Genomic DNA, 15,465 nt, shown 5'->3' on the forward strand with positions numbered 1-15,465 from the left:
GCAGAAGCAGATTTTCACACAGGGCTCAGAGCTAGGGGCGGGTCGACATTCATGACGTCATCACGTCCTCCTGTAGCACGAGGCTCTTTCCTTACAACGTAACAAAAACGAATAAATAAATCAAAAATCTTTTGGCCGGCGGCTCCGTCCTCGAGGGGCTTACACCGACCCCAACATCAGATATGTGTAGCTACTTCATCAGTACACACTCCTCCATCAGCGCGGCTCCCCGCGCCTGAGCTGCAGCACAGAACCGGAATGAACCTGTTCTACCCGGAATAGGCACACACACACACAAACACACACACACAGAGGCCTTCACTCTCTCACAGATACATAAACACAGAGTCCCTTCATCTTCCGCCCCTCTTTTTTCTCACACACACATCATAACATCAAAACTTAATTAAGACAATATATATATATATATATATAAAATAATATATATATATATATATATATATATATATATATATATATATATATATATATATATATATATATATTGTGCTGTATGAATATGAAAATTCTTGGTATGATGAGTGTATGTATATATTAAGCCATTATTTGCTTAAAATACAATGTATTAATGTTAATGTTAACAAACACAGCTGTAGCATGTGGCACTAACCCCTACCCCCCTCCCCCTTTCGCGCGCACGCGCTTCGCGCCTCAATACCGGCTCATACCGGTACCGCGCGAAAGAAAAGATAAAAGACAGACAGAGGGAAACGAAGACAGACAAGGGGAAAGAGAAATAGAACGAGGGAAAAGAGAAAAGCAGAGAAGAGAAAAAAAAGAAAAACCCGCGTCTCTGTTCCGTTTATTTTTAATCGACTCAGACCTCTCTCCGCTGCCATGAACCGGTTAACGAAGTTTTAGCGCATTTTTATCGATTTTTCTTGATCAAATTTATTTTCCCTAGCCTCCAACATTCCTCAAGTTTTCCTCGGCGTTTTCGGTAAGTTAACCTCAGCACACGGGTTAAATTCCCCTCTCAAACCTGGCGGACACAGACTAACCGCTACAAATTTAAGGTGGAACGGTGAATTCCAGCGAGAAGCTTGAGAAAAATTAGCCAATTTCAGCCTCGCTCTGTGTAGGAGCGGTGAAATAAGTCGGACAGACTCGTGTGTTTTTCTTTAATGATTTTAAACAAGGTTTGGATATGATTCTGTGAGATATATCTGTGGTTAAAGTCACATTAAGAACCGGCGCCGCTGTCCGCTGTGGTGCTTTGGCATCACCGCGTTAGGAGTCGTTCATTTCAAGTGAATCTTTGCAATGACTCAGTTGGACCTCATTTAAATTTGAATAGGCCACTGTGATCTATTCTAGGCTGAAGACTTGTGCAAGGTATTTAATGTTATAAAAGTGGTTTTGAAGCCTTGCAGTTGTATTAAAATATTACACTACATTTATATGCTAGTTAAAACTTTTGAATCTTAATCCTGCGAGATAATGTATTAATGTATTAACTGCAATATCAATGTGTTAAGTATAGTATATGTGTGTGTGTGTGAATGAATAAATGACCATGAACACTACAAACGCCACGTTGTAACAGCTGTGTGACTATATTTGAGAAGTGGAGGAGAGAGAGCGTGTGTGTGAGAGAGAGAGAGAGAGAGAGATTGAAAAGTTGACTCATCATAGAGTAAAGAAGATGAATGAGTGAATCAGATGATCGATGCTTTGGAGCACTGTATCGGTTCATATTAGAGATTCGGATCTTCCCATCAGTGCTACTGCAACGCTCTGCGCTACCCCTTGCGTCATCCAGTCTGCTGGAACACACACACACAGGCGCGTTTGTTTTCAGTAATTGATGGGACATTACATTAACTTGAATTCATTCTGTGGAGGTGTAGCATAACTATAACTTAACTATAACTCTAGCTTAACTATAACTACTTAGCTTTCGTTAAACTTAACCATTTCCCTAACTCTTACCCTGCATTAACCTTAACGTATATTGGAATCATTTACATTGTGGGGTTCTGTAAAGACGAGAAGTCCCCACAATGTGATAAAAACCCGGTGTAAAGGCAGACTCGACAGTTTCTCACATCAGTGTTTCCTCTCAACATCTTTAAAAAGAGTTTGTAAAACAGGAAGTACATAGAGGAGAGTGATCACATTTTTCTAAACTGTAAGCTGCAGTATATAGATCCTGAACCAACACATTAATCACACAGAAGCATATATTTATTTGATTTTAATAATTTTTTTATTGTTACTTTGATCCAAGTAGCCCTTATTCTTTAGTTTCCTTTATATTTTTCTGCTCTATAAATAAAACTGGCCTTGGATTTAGTGAATATTTTTGTGAAGAGGTGGAGTTCAGTATCAGGTTCAGTGTTTAGTTCATTACTAAGTGAACGCTGCATCTCAGATAAAGCCCTGACTGCAGATCACAGCGCAGAGACAGAGACACCAGCAGCATCAGTCAGCATCATACCCCCCCCCCCTCTTATTGTCTTTCTCTCCCTCTCTACCTCTGTCTCTCTGTGCCTCTGCTTTTTCTGTCATGCATTTCTCCCCTCTCTCTCTCTCTCTCTCTCTCTCTCTCTCTCTCTCTCTATCTCTCTACAGTATATTTGCCCATTCATCACACTCTTTCTCTCTCTCCCTCTTTCAGTCTGTGTCTATCCCTGCATCTCTCTCTCTCTCACACAAACACACATACACTCCCCCTCTCACACTCTCTCTCTGTGTCCCTGTGCTCTGCTGGAACACCTTGTTCCGGGTGGATCTGGATTGCGATAGGGCTCGGGTTCCTGATCAGCTGGGGATGGGAGGCACAGGCTTAAGGGTGAACGGGGTGTACTGGTTTGTCCTGGTGTGGCGATGATGTCATTTTGTAAATTTATGAAAAGAGGTCAGAAGTTTTATTTCATGAGATAAGTCAATCACACACTTGTTGAGTTACTGAAGCAGCGCGGTTAATTAAGATGTAAATAATGTGAATGTCTTGGTGTAAAGTACTGCGCCCAGCGGATGTGAATGGAACCAGACGTTCTCCTCAAAAGCTTCTTAGCACAAACAGCAAAAACTCGCTCTCTGGGTGACCAGAAGGTCTCTTTCTCTTAATCTCGGTTGCACTAGCTGGTGTGGGGTTGTGTCAGTTGATGTGGCAGATCTGGGCAGTGTGTGTTACCCTCCAGCACATTAAGGGGATATATTTTCCCTGTTTCTTAATGAAACATCTGTGACCTGCTTTGGTCCAAACCCCACGAGTCCCACAGCAGTGTTCTCCCCTTGTCTAAACAGCCCTGTTCAGAACGCCCGCTTTCAGCACCTGTTCCTTCCAGGGGCATTGTGATTGTAAAGTCTCTGCACTTGACATTAGAAGCAGAGCAGAATCAGATTGATGTCAACAGCACACAGGAAACTGGCTTGGGGTCTTGTTTCAGCTGCGGAAAAGTTTTTAAAAGCTACAATTTGAAAACAACACGCTAATATTTGACCCTTGTTGTTCTTCAGACGAAGATCTGGGAGGAATGAAGGGCCTGGTACCCACACTGCGAGGATGCATGAGCCCCAATGTTTACGCCCAGGTTCCTGATGGAGGCTGGGGCTGGGCCGTGGCTGTGGCCTTCTTCTTCACAGAGGTCTTCACCTACGGCATCATCAAGATCTTCGGCATCTTCCTGCAGGACCTCACGAGCCACTTTGAAGAGTCCAACAGCAGAGTGTCCTGGATCATCTCCATCTGCGTCTTCGTCATGACCTTCACAGGTTAGACACCCTGCCTTCACCGCGAGTTAGCACAGTGTTTTAGGAATGAACTTCCGGAGAGCTCTAGCTTCATAATGTCCTTTTTAATAATGGTAACAAAAAAGCAGTAATAATAATGTCTTCTCTTGTCTTCTAATGAGAGAAAAAAAGTCTTGGCATGCTTCTGTGAAAACACACACACACTGCAGCTGAAAGGAGCTGAATGGTGCAGTTTTCTGCACCAGCACACTAATCTCTCAGAGAACCACAGACATAAACAGGGCTTTTATCCACAATAAACCCGACTGAGATCAGCCTGCGTGGCCGCACTGCAATACACACTCTCTGAATTTAAAAAGGAAATATTTTACCTTTTTTTGTCTACAGTAAACCACAGTTCTGTTTCTCAATGAAACGTCTGTGACCTGCTTTGTCTAAATCAGAACACCCGCTTGTTATTCGCTGATATTTCTCCCCACATTAACTAGATGAAACATAAATAAAAATAATCAAGAAAAGAAATATGATGAAATTTTTTGCACTTTATGGCAGCTGATAAAATGTAACAATAATGTGAAAGACTGATTAATGACCCATTATTTCTGATTTAGGAGCACAAATCAGCAAGGAAATAAAATCTGGAAAATGTTCTGTGTGTTTGCTGTTGTCAGAACGATGAGAGTGGCAATTTAAAAAGAAGCGATTCTTCAACCATTTTAAACAATTGTTTATGAAAGTCAGTGATAATTGATACTTTTAAAATGTAAAAACATTACAAATACATGATTATAATTTGGATAATTTTAATGGACTAAAAATAGACTAAAATGATTTTAGTTTTTATCAATTAAAACTAGATTAAAATAAACACTAATTTAATGACTAAAATGAGACTAAATCTAATACATATTTATACACACTAAGACGTAAACTAAATCAGAATCAGCTCCCAAAATGAACACGGCTTTAAATGATAATGAATATATATCGTTGATTCATATCGCATTGTTGCGTCTCCATGATGTATCTCATTTGCATAAATCAGAGAAAAACCCAAATTCAATTTTACGCTTGTCACTTTAACACCAAATCACTGCCACAGGTCGCCTACTCTCGTAGGATATGACTGGACTCCTGTTGCGCTCTCGCCTTCGAGTGTGAACTCGGGGTTTGATTTACACTGGATTAAAACTGGAGAAAGTTGATCCAGGTTGTCAAACTAGTCCAGGATTGATAGGGAGTCGTGGTATTGAATTAGCGTTCATTTTATTTTCAATACTCTGTTAATTTCTACTTTCTCCACAGCTCCTCTGTCCTCGGTGCTGAGTAACCGCTTCGGCTACCGGCCAGTGGTAATGCTGGGAGGATTCCTAATGAGCCTCGGGACGATCAGCACGGCCTTCACACACTCTGTCGACCAGATGTACGTCACTGTGGGCCTCATCTCAGGTACTTTCCCTGCACACCTGTATAAGTGTGTGTTTCTGTGTGGTGTTTGTTCAGTTGTCTTTAACTCTTATCATTCTCATAGCCCTCTATCTGTCATACTAATACCGAGCCACACTGGGGTTGTAGAGCTTTTAAATACTATTAAACTGTTTAGTGTATGAATATATACTGAAGGTATAATATAAAAGATAAGACAATCCTTTATTAGTCCCACAGTGGCAAACTTCAAAGTGTTACAGCAGCAAAGTGACAGCAAATTACTCAGTAATAGAAATAAATGTAATAAAGAAAAACTTAGTAATTACTATAATTATGAAAATATATTTACAATTAAATGGATTAAAATATTGCACGTTATATATTGTCCAAATGTATTTACATTCTGTATTCTTATTTTAAGTAAAGTGTCGGTGTAGATGGTTTACTGGGAGGAGTGTTGGTTGTAAAGTCTAACAGCAGCATGTATAGGGACAGAGCTGCAGTGTCATCAAGGAACAGAATGGTAATCCTAATCCTTTAACTTCAAACCTGCAGCTTATCTCTTATTACAACACTACTACAGTTTACAACAGGTTTAACCAGCGCTTCTAGGCTCCACTTCCCTGTTGTCCACTCCCTGCTCAATCTCCAACAAACACCAAAATGTGTGCTTTATATTTTCTGTTCAAAGTCTTAATTCATCGTTTTCCTGAAACTACTGAGGGAATCCGAGCAGTGGTTTGTCTGATCTGAGCATCGTTTCTTACAGAATTGCAGTCCTGATCTCATCATTCATTTGTAATATGTACAATCCTGTGGATGCCCACTTTTATTCAGTATCAATCAAAGTGAAAATGACGATTATTTAATTCACTTTCCTTCTTTTGAAAAAAGCAAGATATATTTTTGATGTTATTTTCTTTCTTTATCTCAACACCCTACGCACTGCTAGTCTTCCCCCGATTATCAGAGCACTTTCTTTTCCTAAAACTGAGATGCACTCTAATCCAGCAAATTCTTTCTTGTTTTCTCCTTTGTTTCTCTTTCCTTTTTTCTTCTTCTTTTTTTGTTTTTTTAAATTGCAGTTTTCTTTCAGAATTATGTCAGAGTCCTGTGGAAGCCAGTGGCCTGGTGCATGCCCTGCTTAAATCCTCCGTGTCAGTAGAGGGCGCCAGTGGCTGTTATCCTTTATGCTGTCTGTTCACAGGCCTGGGCTACTGCCTCACCTTCCTGCCCACGGTTACCATCCTCTCGCAGTACTTCAGCAAAAGACGATCACTCGTCACATCCGTCGCTTCGACCGGAGAGTGCTTCTCCCTGTTCGCCTTAGCTCCAGGTAACGATAACACACTCTCGGACACAGACAATTGGGTATTGTTTCCTTACCATTCCTCTTTCATTCCTCACTAGCAGCACAACATAACATATACAATACAGAACTGTTAATACACCCAAAGCACTGACAGTACAAAGGCTGTTTCATAAAAGTGAGAGACAAAAGTGTCCTTTTTAATCTGAAACAAGGAAAACATTTTATTGGATTCCATTTATGTGGACTTAGGTGTGTGTGTGTGTGTGTGTGTGTGTGTGTGTGAGATTTGATGTGTAATAACTATGATTGAACAAAGTCGGACAATGCAAGATGTTTATATTTTGTAGTTATATTTCAGAAAGTCATTCTGAAAAACAGAACACAGGAACAGGACCGCATGTATTTTCTTTCTTAATAAACTTGGCATGAACATGCACATGCCAGGACCCCTCTATCACCAGATTTACACCAGAAAACCAGGCCATCTGTGCCAGTTGGCTTCCATCCCACTAGTATGGTATGGCCACTAGATGGCCTGCAGAAAAGTAGACAATCTTACAGTGAATTTGTGTACAAAATTTGCTTCTTTTTATTTTGTTGTTTGAGATTATGCACTTATGTCTTATTCCTTTATGCTTCTGGGTCACATTTATAAAAAATCTTTTTGGCTAAACAGTTAAACTTAAGTGTGGGTAATTTTTCCCAAGGGAAGATGTAAAAAATTAGATTAAAAAATAGAATATCTTGTTAAAGAATTGTTCAGTGCTCCGTGTCTCACACCACCTCTGTTTCATCTCCCTCCGTAGCCCTGACCTTGTTGAAGGATCACGTCGGCTGGAGGAAATGTCTGATTGTAATTGGATTTCTTCAGGCATCAGTCATTGCCTTTGGAGCTCTGCTGCGACCCATCATTATCCAGTCAAAACCCTCTGTTTCAGAGGAGGAGGGGCAAGAGTCACCCCTTAAACAAAACCAAACCAACTATGAGGTGGAGAACGAATTTACCCGGACCTCCTTCAGCTCTGTGGACTCCGGAGTGCAGTCCATCTCCTCATCCAGAACAAACTTGTCTGAGGGACAAAGGTAGGATTACATCATACAGAGATATAGTTTCTTAATTAAGACTTGATTTCAGATGTGTGTTACACTGTGAAACAAGTCATTTTTCTATGTGCTGTCTAAATCAGAAAACACGGGATAAAACAAGCAGTTTTGATTCTGTTCCGCTCCTTACGTCAAGCGAAAAGGCTTTAGAATGGCCCCGCCCCCAAGTCTGAGTCTGTCCAATCACAGCGCTGGACCCACGCTTATCTAAGTGCGCAAAGACGAGGTTAAACACAGCAAAACAGACTCAACAAGTGCAGAGAAATAAGAGCACTGAGTAAAAACTGAGAAAAAAGAGAACTAAGCGAAAACGGATAAAAACCAGAGCTTCTGCTCCTCGCTCCCCACTGCTGTGCGCTCAGGTTTGGGGTGAACAGCAGCTTATCATTTAAAGGAATAGGCGCTGAAAGCAGGCTGCTGTGGGGCTTGTGGGGTTCTGACCAAAGCAGGTCACAGATGTTTCATTAAAAAACAAAACTGTGTTCCACTGTGGAGAAGAGGGAGAATACTTCCATCATAGCTTGTGTATTTTAAGAAAATAAGTTGAAATTAAGGTTCCACTGAGTGACCGTAGGCCCCTCACATCAATGGGTTCTGCATTCGCAATTTCAACCAACAATGAACTGAAAATATTTTAAAAAACATTTCAAGAGAGTTGCAGGAAACGAAGCCTGAATCTGTTTAAATTTGTATGGATTATGTGAATTCATTTTAGCTTGTTTAAAGCGTTTTGTGCTCTTCGGCTCCTAATCTCACAGGCATTTCACAGCCACAATGTCTCAAATTATATTTAACTTAATGGAGTGTTTAATTTTTGGCTAAAATGTATCATGATAATTTACTTTAAATCAGTGATTCTGTTGGTGATTAATTTTTCTAATCGTCCTTTATAATCAGTACTTTATTGGAGGGTGTTATGCAGAAATGTAATATCTGTGCGGTTGTTGTTTGTGTGGTCCCGTCCTAGCCGGAGTGCCGATCAGAGCTCGCAACAAACCTCAGAACCGGAGGAGAAAAAAAAGGAGGAACCTGAGCTTTCCACTCCTTTAAAACAGCCCCCAGAGCAGGAGCAGGAAAAGATAGAGAGAGTGAAACTCCTGGACTTCTCTGTGCTCAGGGACCTCAGCTTCATCTGCTACGCTCTCTTCGGCCTCTTCGCCACACTAGGCTTTTTCGCTCCTCAGCTCTACGTGATCGACCTGAGCGTGAGCTGCGGCCTGGAGCGTGACCAGGCCACCTACATGTTGTCCACCATGGCCGTGTCAGAAATATTCGGACGCCTGTCCATCGGCTGGGTGCTGAACCGCCGTCCGATCCGTAAGATCTACATCCTGCTGATCTGCACCACTCTGCTTGGCCTGGTGCTGGCGCTCTTCACCACCGTGTCCGAGTTCTGGGGGCTGGCGACCTGCTGTGCTGCGTGTGGCTTTCTATTCGGCACTGTAGGCTCCTCCCACATTCCCATGCTGGCCGAGGACGATGTGGTGGGCATCGAGAGGATGCCGTCAGCCGTTGGGGTTTACGTTTTTATCCAGAGCTTCGCTGGGCTGGCTGGTCCACCACTGGCAGGTACAGTTCTGCTTTCTTCAGCTCACTCTACGTCATTCTCTGTCGAGTCGAGTCTGTGCTGGTTGGTTTTAGCCACAGATTTTGGGACTGTTATGACTCAAACATAATCTCCTAGTGCTGGATGAAATGGCCAAAATATATATCACAATATGTTTCTTTAAATCCAGTCGATATGATATGATTCTGATATCGATATGAACAATATAAAATCCACTGAAAAACTTCAGAAAACTAACAAAAAACATGACATCACCATCAAACAACTGCCTCTAGGCTTTGTCTATATTAATACTTTTAAACTAACCTTAACTTTAAGTGCTGAACTATTGACAGAGCCCTCTAATGACCGTCATCTTATTGTTATCATATTGTTATTGAAACATTTGATATTGTGATAGTTATTGATATTGAATTATTGTCCAGCCCTGTTTTTCTGGATAAAGACTGAATGGATGCACTACCAACAGAGACCGAAAGTAGATAATGGAAAACAAAAAGTCTTGTCTTCAAGTGTGTGTTCAACCTCATCCGTGTGCTGGTGCTAAACTGTAACTGCTTCGTGATTTAAGGTGGAACACAAATTCAGACATACTTCTATGAAACTAGTTGCATAAACAGCAAACTACTGTACGTCTGTGATTTCCACTGGGTCCAGAGGCATGTGATTTTGGCGTATCAGTTCAGTAAAGTCATTTTCAGTCCCCAGAAAAATCTTTAAATGTTAGGGAAGGGACGGCCCATTTTTCTATAATTGGTTATGTACTTAAAAATGTTTTACTCTTTCACTAAACCACTATTCTCTGTCTCATACAGGAGCGCTGGTAGACTTTACGCAGAACTATGGCTCTGCTTTTTACACCAGTGCAGCAGGCGTGGGTGTGGGAACGCTGTTCCTGGGTCTTGTGAGACCCGCAAAATTAGGACTGAGGTGCCATAGGAAGCGTGTGACGCAGCGGGACGAACAGGAAAATACACAGTGCGAGGAGACTCCCGCAGATTTCCTGGACATGGACCTGGCTGTGGAGAGCAGCCCAGAAACAAAGAGTCAGCCTGATTTAACATCAGTCTGAAACAAACACACACACACACAAACACACACAGAGAAACACTCACTCAGTCGCACAGAAATAAACACATACTGAAACACAGAGTGTGGGATTCAGACGTGTACATCATTTCCGTTTGTGTGAATCAGTTTAATCATGTTACAGACGCAGGAGAATGGAGTATCAGGAGTCCTGCCCAAGGAATCTTATTATGCCTGGTGGTGTTATTTATTCACTATGCTAGCCACTGCCAAAAATAAGTAATCGTCAAGTTGTTGACCTTTTAAATTTATGAACTTTAAGGACTCCAAAAGCAAACTCCCCAATTACTCCCAAATTTAGTAAAAGAAACATATATGTAATAAAAATAATAACAGAACCCAAACTTGTCAGATTTGCAGCTGTCATTTGGGGCAGTATTGGAGCATTATTCTACTATAATTTACATTTTAAATCATTATATTTCAGGAAGCAAAAATATGTAATTCCAAAAGCCCAAAATTTCAATCAGTGTCATGTCTCTTTGAACCACAAGAGGTGTGCCACAGGACTCTTATTCTGCTGTGTTTTCAGTGTCTGATCACTGTACTCTGGATTAAGCAGCTCACTTCAGCACCTGGGGAACGGGGGGGGGGTTTGTCTTTCTCAAGGGCACTTAAGCTGTGGATGTGGAGGGAGGAGACTGTGCTGTTCATTCATTGCCCTATTTTCCCACTGACTGAGAGGATTAAACCTTCAGTCCTGAGCCCCTAACTTTCAGCTTTATTTGTTGTTATACATGTGTTTTGATAAACTAGACTAACATTCAAATACCATTTTTCTTCCTCTGAATGCCACAATCAGGTACTGCTGGCCTAGAGCCATTTAAAGGGTTAATGCATGGTTCTCATACTCCTCCGCGTCTCTGCTGCTCAGAACTGATGAGGAAATGATGTACACAGAAGAATCTGCACCTTTAAACACACTATTTATCACCATCACATATACGCACTGAAAAACTCGATTGACTTGAATGATCCACCCAAAGACCTTCACAATTTCACTCACCGCCTCATCCTCTCACCTCTTCTCTTTTAGTTCATTTACTTTTTTTCATTTGGACCAAACAGGACACAGGCCTCTCTGTTAATTTATTTTGTTTATTTTATTTATGTTCCAGGAAAACTGTTCCCTTGTTTAGGTCCAGGTTCAGGCCTGTATGTGTGTGTGTGTGTGTGTTTGTTTACTCTGGAGGTGTTTATGGGTTAAACATTTACTACATTCATTAACAAAAATCAAGCTTGAATTTAACTTTCCACCTTAAAGAGAGCTTTTTATTCATGCACCAGATTTCATATTTGAATGTTCCATTCCACCTTAAAAATCTGAAGCTGACTTATTTATGCACTAGTTTTTTAATTGTAATGTTCCACTCCACCTTAAATGCTGCTATGAAATATCTAAAGACATCCTCACTGCACAAGCTTTCTTATTGGAATTTTTTCATTCCACCTTAAATGGTGAATAAAGAAAATGCCAGGTTTTTCATAGCAATTCTTAAGGTGGAACGGATAAACGCAGTATGAAACAGTTATTAAACAAAAAAAAACACCTTTGCGTTAAGATTGCTCTTAAGGTGGAATGGAAAACTCTAGCACAAAAGTAGCTGAATGAATAAAGTGCCAACTTCAGCTTTTTGAAAAGCACCAGTTAAGGTGGAACACAAAGTTTATTGGGTGAAACTTGGGACTGAAATAATGTCCACAGTTTTTCATTGCTACTCTTAAGGTGGAATAGCACATTACAGCATGAAACTTGAAGGAATAAGAAACCAACTTCAGCTTAATCATAAGTCGCTCTTAAGGTGGATTGGAACATTCCAATATGAAGCCGGAATGAAAAATGTGAAACTAATATGAAAAACAGACCTCTGGAGGTGTAAGAGACAGAGGATGGACAACAAAACAAACGACAGATGATGTTCTTGCTCCAGCTTCTCGTCTTCCATGTTGAGCTGTGTCTCTGAAGAAGGACAAATGTATCAAATTGTTTTACGCTGAACTGTAGAGGCCTGAGGCATGATGGGGACCACCAACACACTCACGGTGCACTCTCTGTTAGAGGCTCTGTGTGTGTGTGTGTGTGTGTGTGTGTTTTAACTTCTGCTCCAAAGGTTTATAGACCCCTGTGTCTCTCTCACTGTGGACACACACAGCATGAAATGAAATGAAATGGGATGCTCTGGAGCAGCTGCACATGAGCCAGAGGCCACCATGCCCAGTGTCAGAAGAGAAATAAAGCCATGTGGAGCAGTGGAACTGTGTTCTGATGGATTAAGCCCCATCCATTAGGATGAGCTTGAGCTATGTTTGTGATCCAAAACTAATCCAAAATGACCTCAATGCCATCAAACCCTCACAGCAATGTTCTTACATTCACTGTCAAGCCTTCCCAGACTAGCAGAGACTGTTACTGCAGTGAAGAGAGAAACACACTCCTGAACATTGCCCCTCAGTTCATGAAAAATTTTGGACAAGGTGTCCATAAGTCTTTGGGTATGTGTGTGTGTCAGGCTCTGAGTGCTGTGGTGAACCAGAGAGACAGGAGTAAGCCGGCTCTTGCTTCTGAAACACGGTCGGTCAGTGATTAAATACTGACCATGTTTAAAGGAGATATTTTACAATCTATAAATACTGTCCCTGCCTCCTCTTCTCTCTCTCTCCTCCATACTGAATGATGGTGTGATTGAGGTTTTAATGTTTTATTTTGTTATATTTTTAATGAATCATTAAACTTGAAAAGCACTGTAGGTGGAGGGTCTGCGAAGGGAAATCGAGTGTTAAAATGTTTATTTTACTGAAAGACACAAAAACCATGTTGTGACTTGAGCCAGCGTAAGGACTTGAAGACGTTTGAAAATTTCATCTGTGCACTGCAGTCTGTTTTATATTTTGATCGTTGGGCATTGTATATTATTATTTTTTTTTTTATGTTGTAAAACCAAATCATGTTGTAAATTTTGCCTCAGAAATGCTGCAACTGCTATACATGCAATTAGAGTATTATTATTATTATTATTATTGTTATTTAAACTAGAATAAATTTACATGATTAATTTGATCATCTGTGTGCTCTTGTTTTTTTTGAGGTGCACTGTGGTGCTGTGACATCTTCCACAAAGCAGGATTTCTAAGTTTATCCAGATAACTCGCCCCCAAAATCAAGCCTGTGTAGTCGGAAAAGAGCAGACTGATATTTCTACAGTATATATAATATAATATATATAGTTATGTGGCTGAATACCATCAAATCTTCATAGCAATGTCCCAACAACTAGTGTAAATCCTTCCCAGAAGAGCAGAGAAATTCTGCAGTGAAGAGGAACACACTCCTGAGGTCTTCAATAGATGTAGTTGGAGTAGGTGTCCACAATTCTTTAGGACTGTTGTGTGTACCACAACACATTATATTTAATTGATTATTTTTACATTATATTCATATATTTGCCTTAGGTTTATGGAACTTAACCACTTCCCAAAACGTAAATTAAATTTATAATTTTAGACTTATAAAACCACTCATTTAACACCGTATTATTGAATGTGACCCAATGCCACCTCCTGGTCAATCCGTGTAACAGCGGCACTGAAATAAATACAGGGGATTTAATTACTGACACACACACACACATATATATATATATATATATATATACTATATAATAGTAGCAGCTATTATGTGATGATCCACTGAGTCTCTGTCATTGCTACTTCAGGCTCAGCACTGCAGAAATAGCACTATTATGGAGAAGGGTAGGACACCACCACCTGTAGGGGGAGCGCAGGAGCAAAAATACTAAATCTTACCTAGTGTTACTTTAACTAAATCAATGTACTGTGACTTTAAAACAAATTCTACAGGATCTGAGAGAGCCACTGTTTGTCCGGACAATTATAATAAAAAAATAATTTTTATGGTACAGATTTAAAGATAAAAACTGCATTCACTGACAGAGGCTGTTTCTCGGTGTGTTTTTATGGTTTATGTTCTGGTTTGACGTAATCATCCATGGCCCAAGTTAGGTTCCATTTTCGAAGAACACAAACAAATAACAGTTAAAGCACCAGGATGTTCTTTTGATCCACCTCAAATAATGAGGACACATCTGTCCTTATAACAGACAGCGACTAAATTGGTCCACTGTTTTAAGAAGGTTGGAATTATTATCAAAATATTTAATTAACTAATTTATAAAGTGGGCGTCACGGTGGAGCAGCAGGTAGCATTTCAAATAACATTTTTTCTCTTGATGAATAGTTTCCATAAAATCCAAACTCTAATGATCCTGTTGTAATACAGCTGCTTCAGTTTGTGATGAACTTTGCAAGTAGAGGTTCCAATAACTTACATTCATTGCTGCACAATGTGTTACATTAGGAATAGAAGGAAAGGTACTTACTTGCAAAGTTCATCATGTTATAAAAAATGTTATTTGAAATGTTTTATTTAAAAATAAATATACAGTTTGGGAAACCCAAGGTTAGAGTGATGTATGAAAATGTACAAAATAATTTGCTTGAATCCTACAAATAATCAAAAACACTGAGAGTGAACAGCAATTTATAATATATATTAAAATAAAAAACTCAGCATAAATAAAAGATATAGAAATCAGTTAAAATGTCATATTAATTGAATGTTGTCCAAAATGACCTATTTCAGATAATCTGGATGAATTATGCCACATGTGCGCACAGAGGTCTTATCCCTGTTATACACAGTGGGTCAGTATTCAGCTTGTTGTAATAGATCAACGTTTGTCAGTTTCTAAATAACAGTCAATTACATGTTTCTTTTTCTCTTTTTTTTTTATTTTTACTCTGCAGATACAGTGTAATGTGTGCAATTTCTGGTTCCACCACAAATGCCTGGCAATGACACCAGAAGAATGGGAGACATTCTCTCAAACTGGACAGGACCTGCACTGTCCACACTGTACTGATGTGTAATATGTTCCTGTGTGTGTTGATGTAAATAGTTAAATAACAGTTGCTGTAGTTCAGTAGAATAGTGCATAATTTTATGTTCAAAAATATATATTTTAGAGCATCTACAACCAACCTAAATAAAATGTGCAGTTCTAAGACTTAATTGTGATCCTCATCTTTCCTAGTCCAGAAACAGAAAATATAGAAAATCTGACAAAGAATCTATTTTCACAAATTTGTTAAAAGGTTCACATGTCCAAATGAGCATGAAGGGTATTGGTCCTTGGGTGTACTACATCATAGGCCTGAAATTAGGTCT

At 39.9% G+C, this 15,465-nt stretch overlaps 1 protein-coding gene across 1 annotated transcript; it reads left to right on the forward strand.

The window, feature by feature from the left end:
• The first annotated feature begins 709 nt into the window (after positions 1 to 709).
• On the forward strand, positions 710 to 13,216 carry slc16a6b (solute carrier family 16 member 6b). Its single transcript, XM_066642478.1, has 7 exons — positions 710 to 961; positions 3,487 to 3,741; positions 5,026 to 5,169; positions 6,356 to 6,484; positions 7,267 to 7,543; positions 8,532 to 9,133; positions 9,947 to 13,216. Exons 2-7 carry the CDS (start codon positions 3,504 to 3,506, stop codon positions 10,201 to 10,203), a joined length of 1,647 nt encoding a protein of 548 aa, XP_066498575.1. The 5' UTR covers positions 710 to 961; positions 3,487 to 3,503; the 3' UTR covers positions 10,204 to 13,216.
• Positions 13,217 to 15,465: the final 2,249 nt, after the last annotated feature.

Source organism: Hoplias malabaricus, chromosome 13 (genome assembly GCF_029633855.1).
Source record: "Hoplias malabaricus isolate fHopMal1 chromosome 13, fHopMal1.hap1, whole genome shotgun sequence".
Lineage (NCBI taxonomy): Eukaryota > Metazoa > Chordata > Actinopteri > Characiformes > Erythrinidae > Hoplias > Hoplias malabaricus.

Excerpts from the sequence above, each read along its gene's own strand:
- slc16a6b (XM_066642478.1), top strand. The coding sequence starts at position 3,504 with ATGAAGGGCCTGGTACCCACACTGCGAGGATGCATGAGCCCCAATGTT. Across the intron at positions 5,170-6,355 it reads CACTGTGGGCCTCATCTCAG|GCCTGGGCTACTGCCTCACC; the intron begins GTACTTTCCCTG and ends GTCTGTTCACAG. Across the intron at positions 9,134-9,946 it reads GGCTGGTCCACCACTGGCAG|GAGCGCTGGTAGACTTTACG; the intron begins GTACAGTTCTGC and ends TGTCTCATACAG.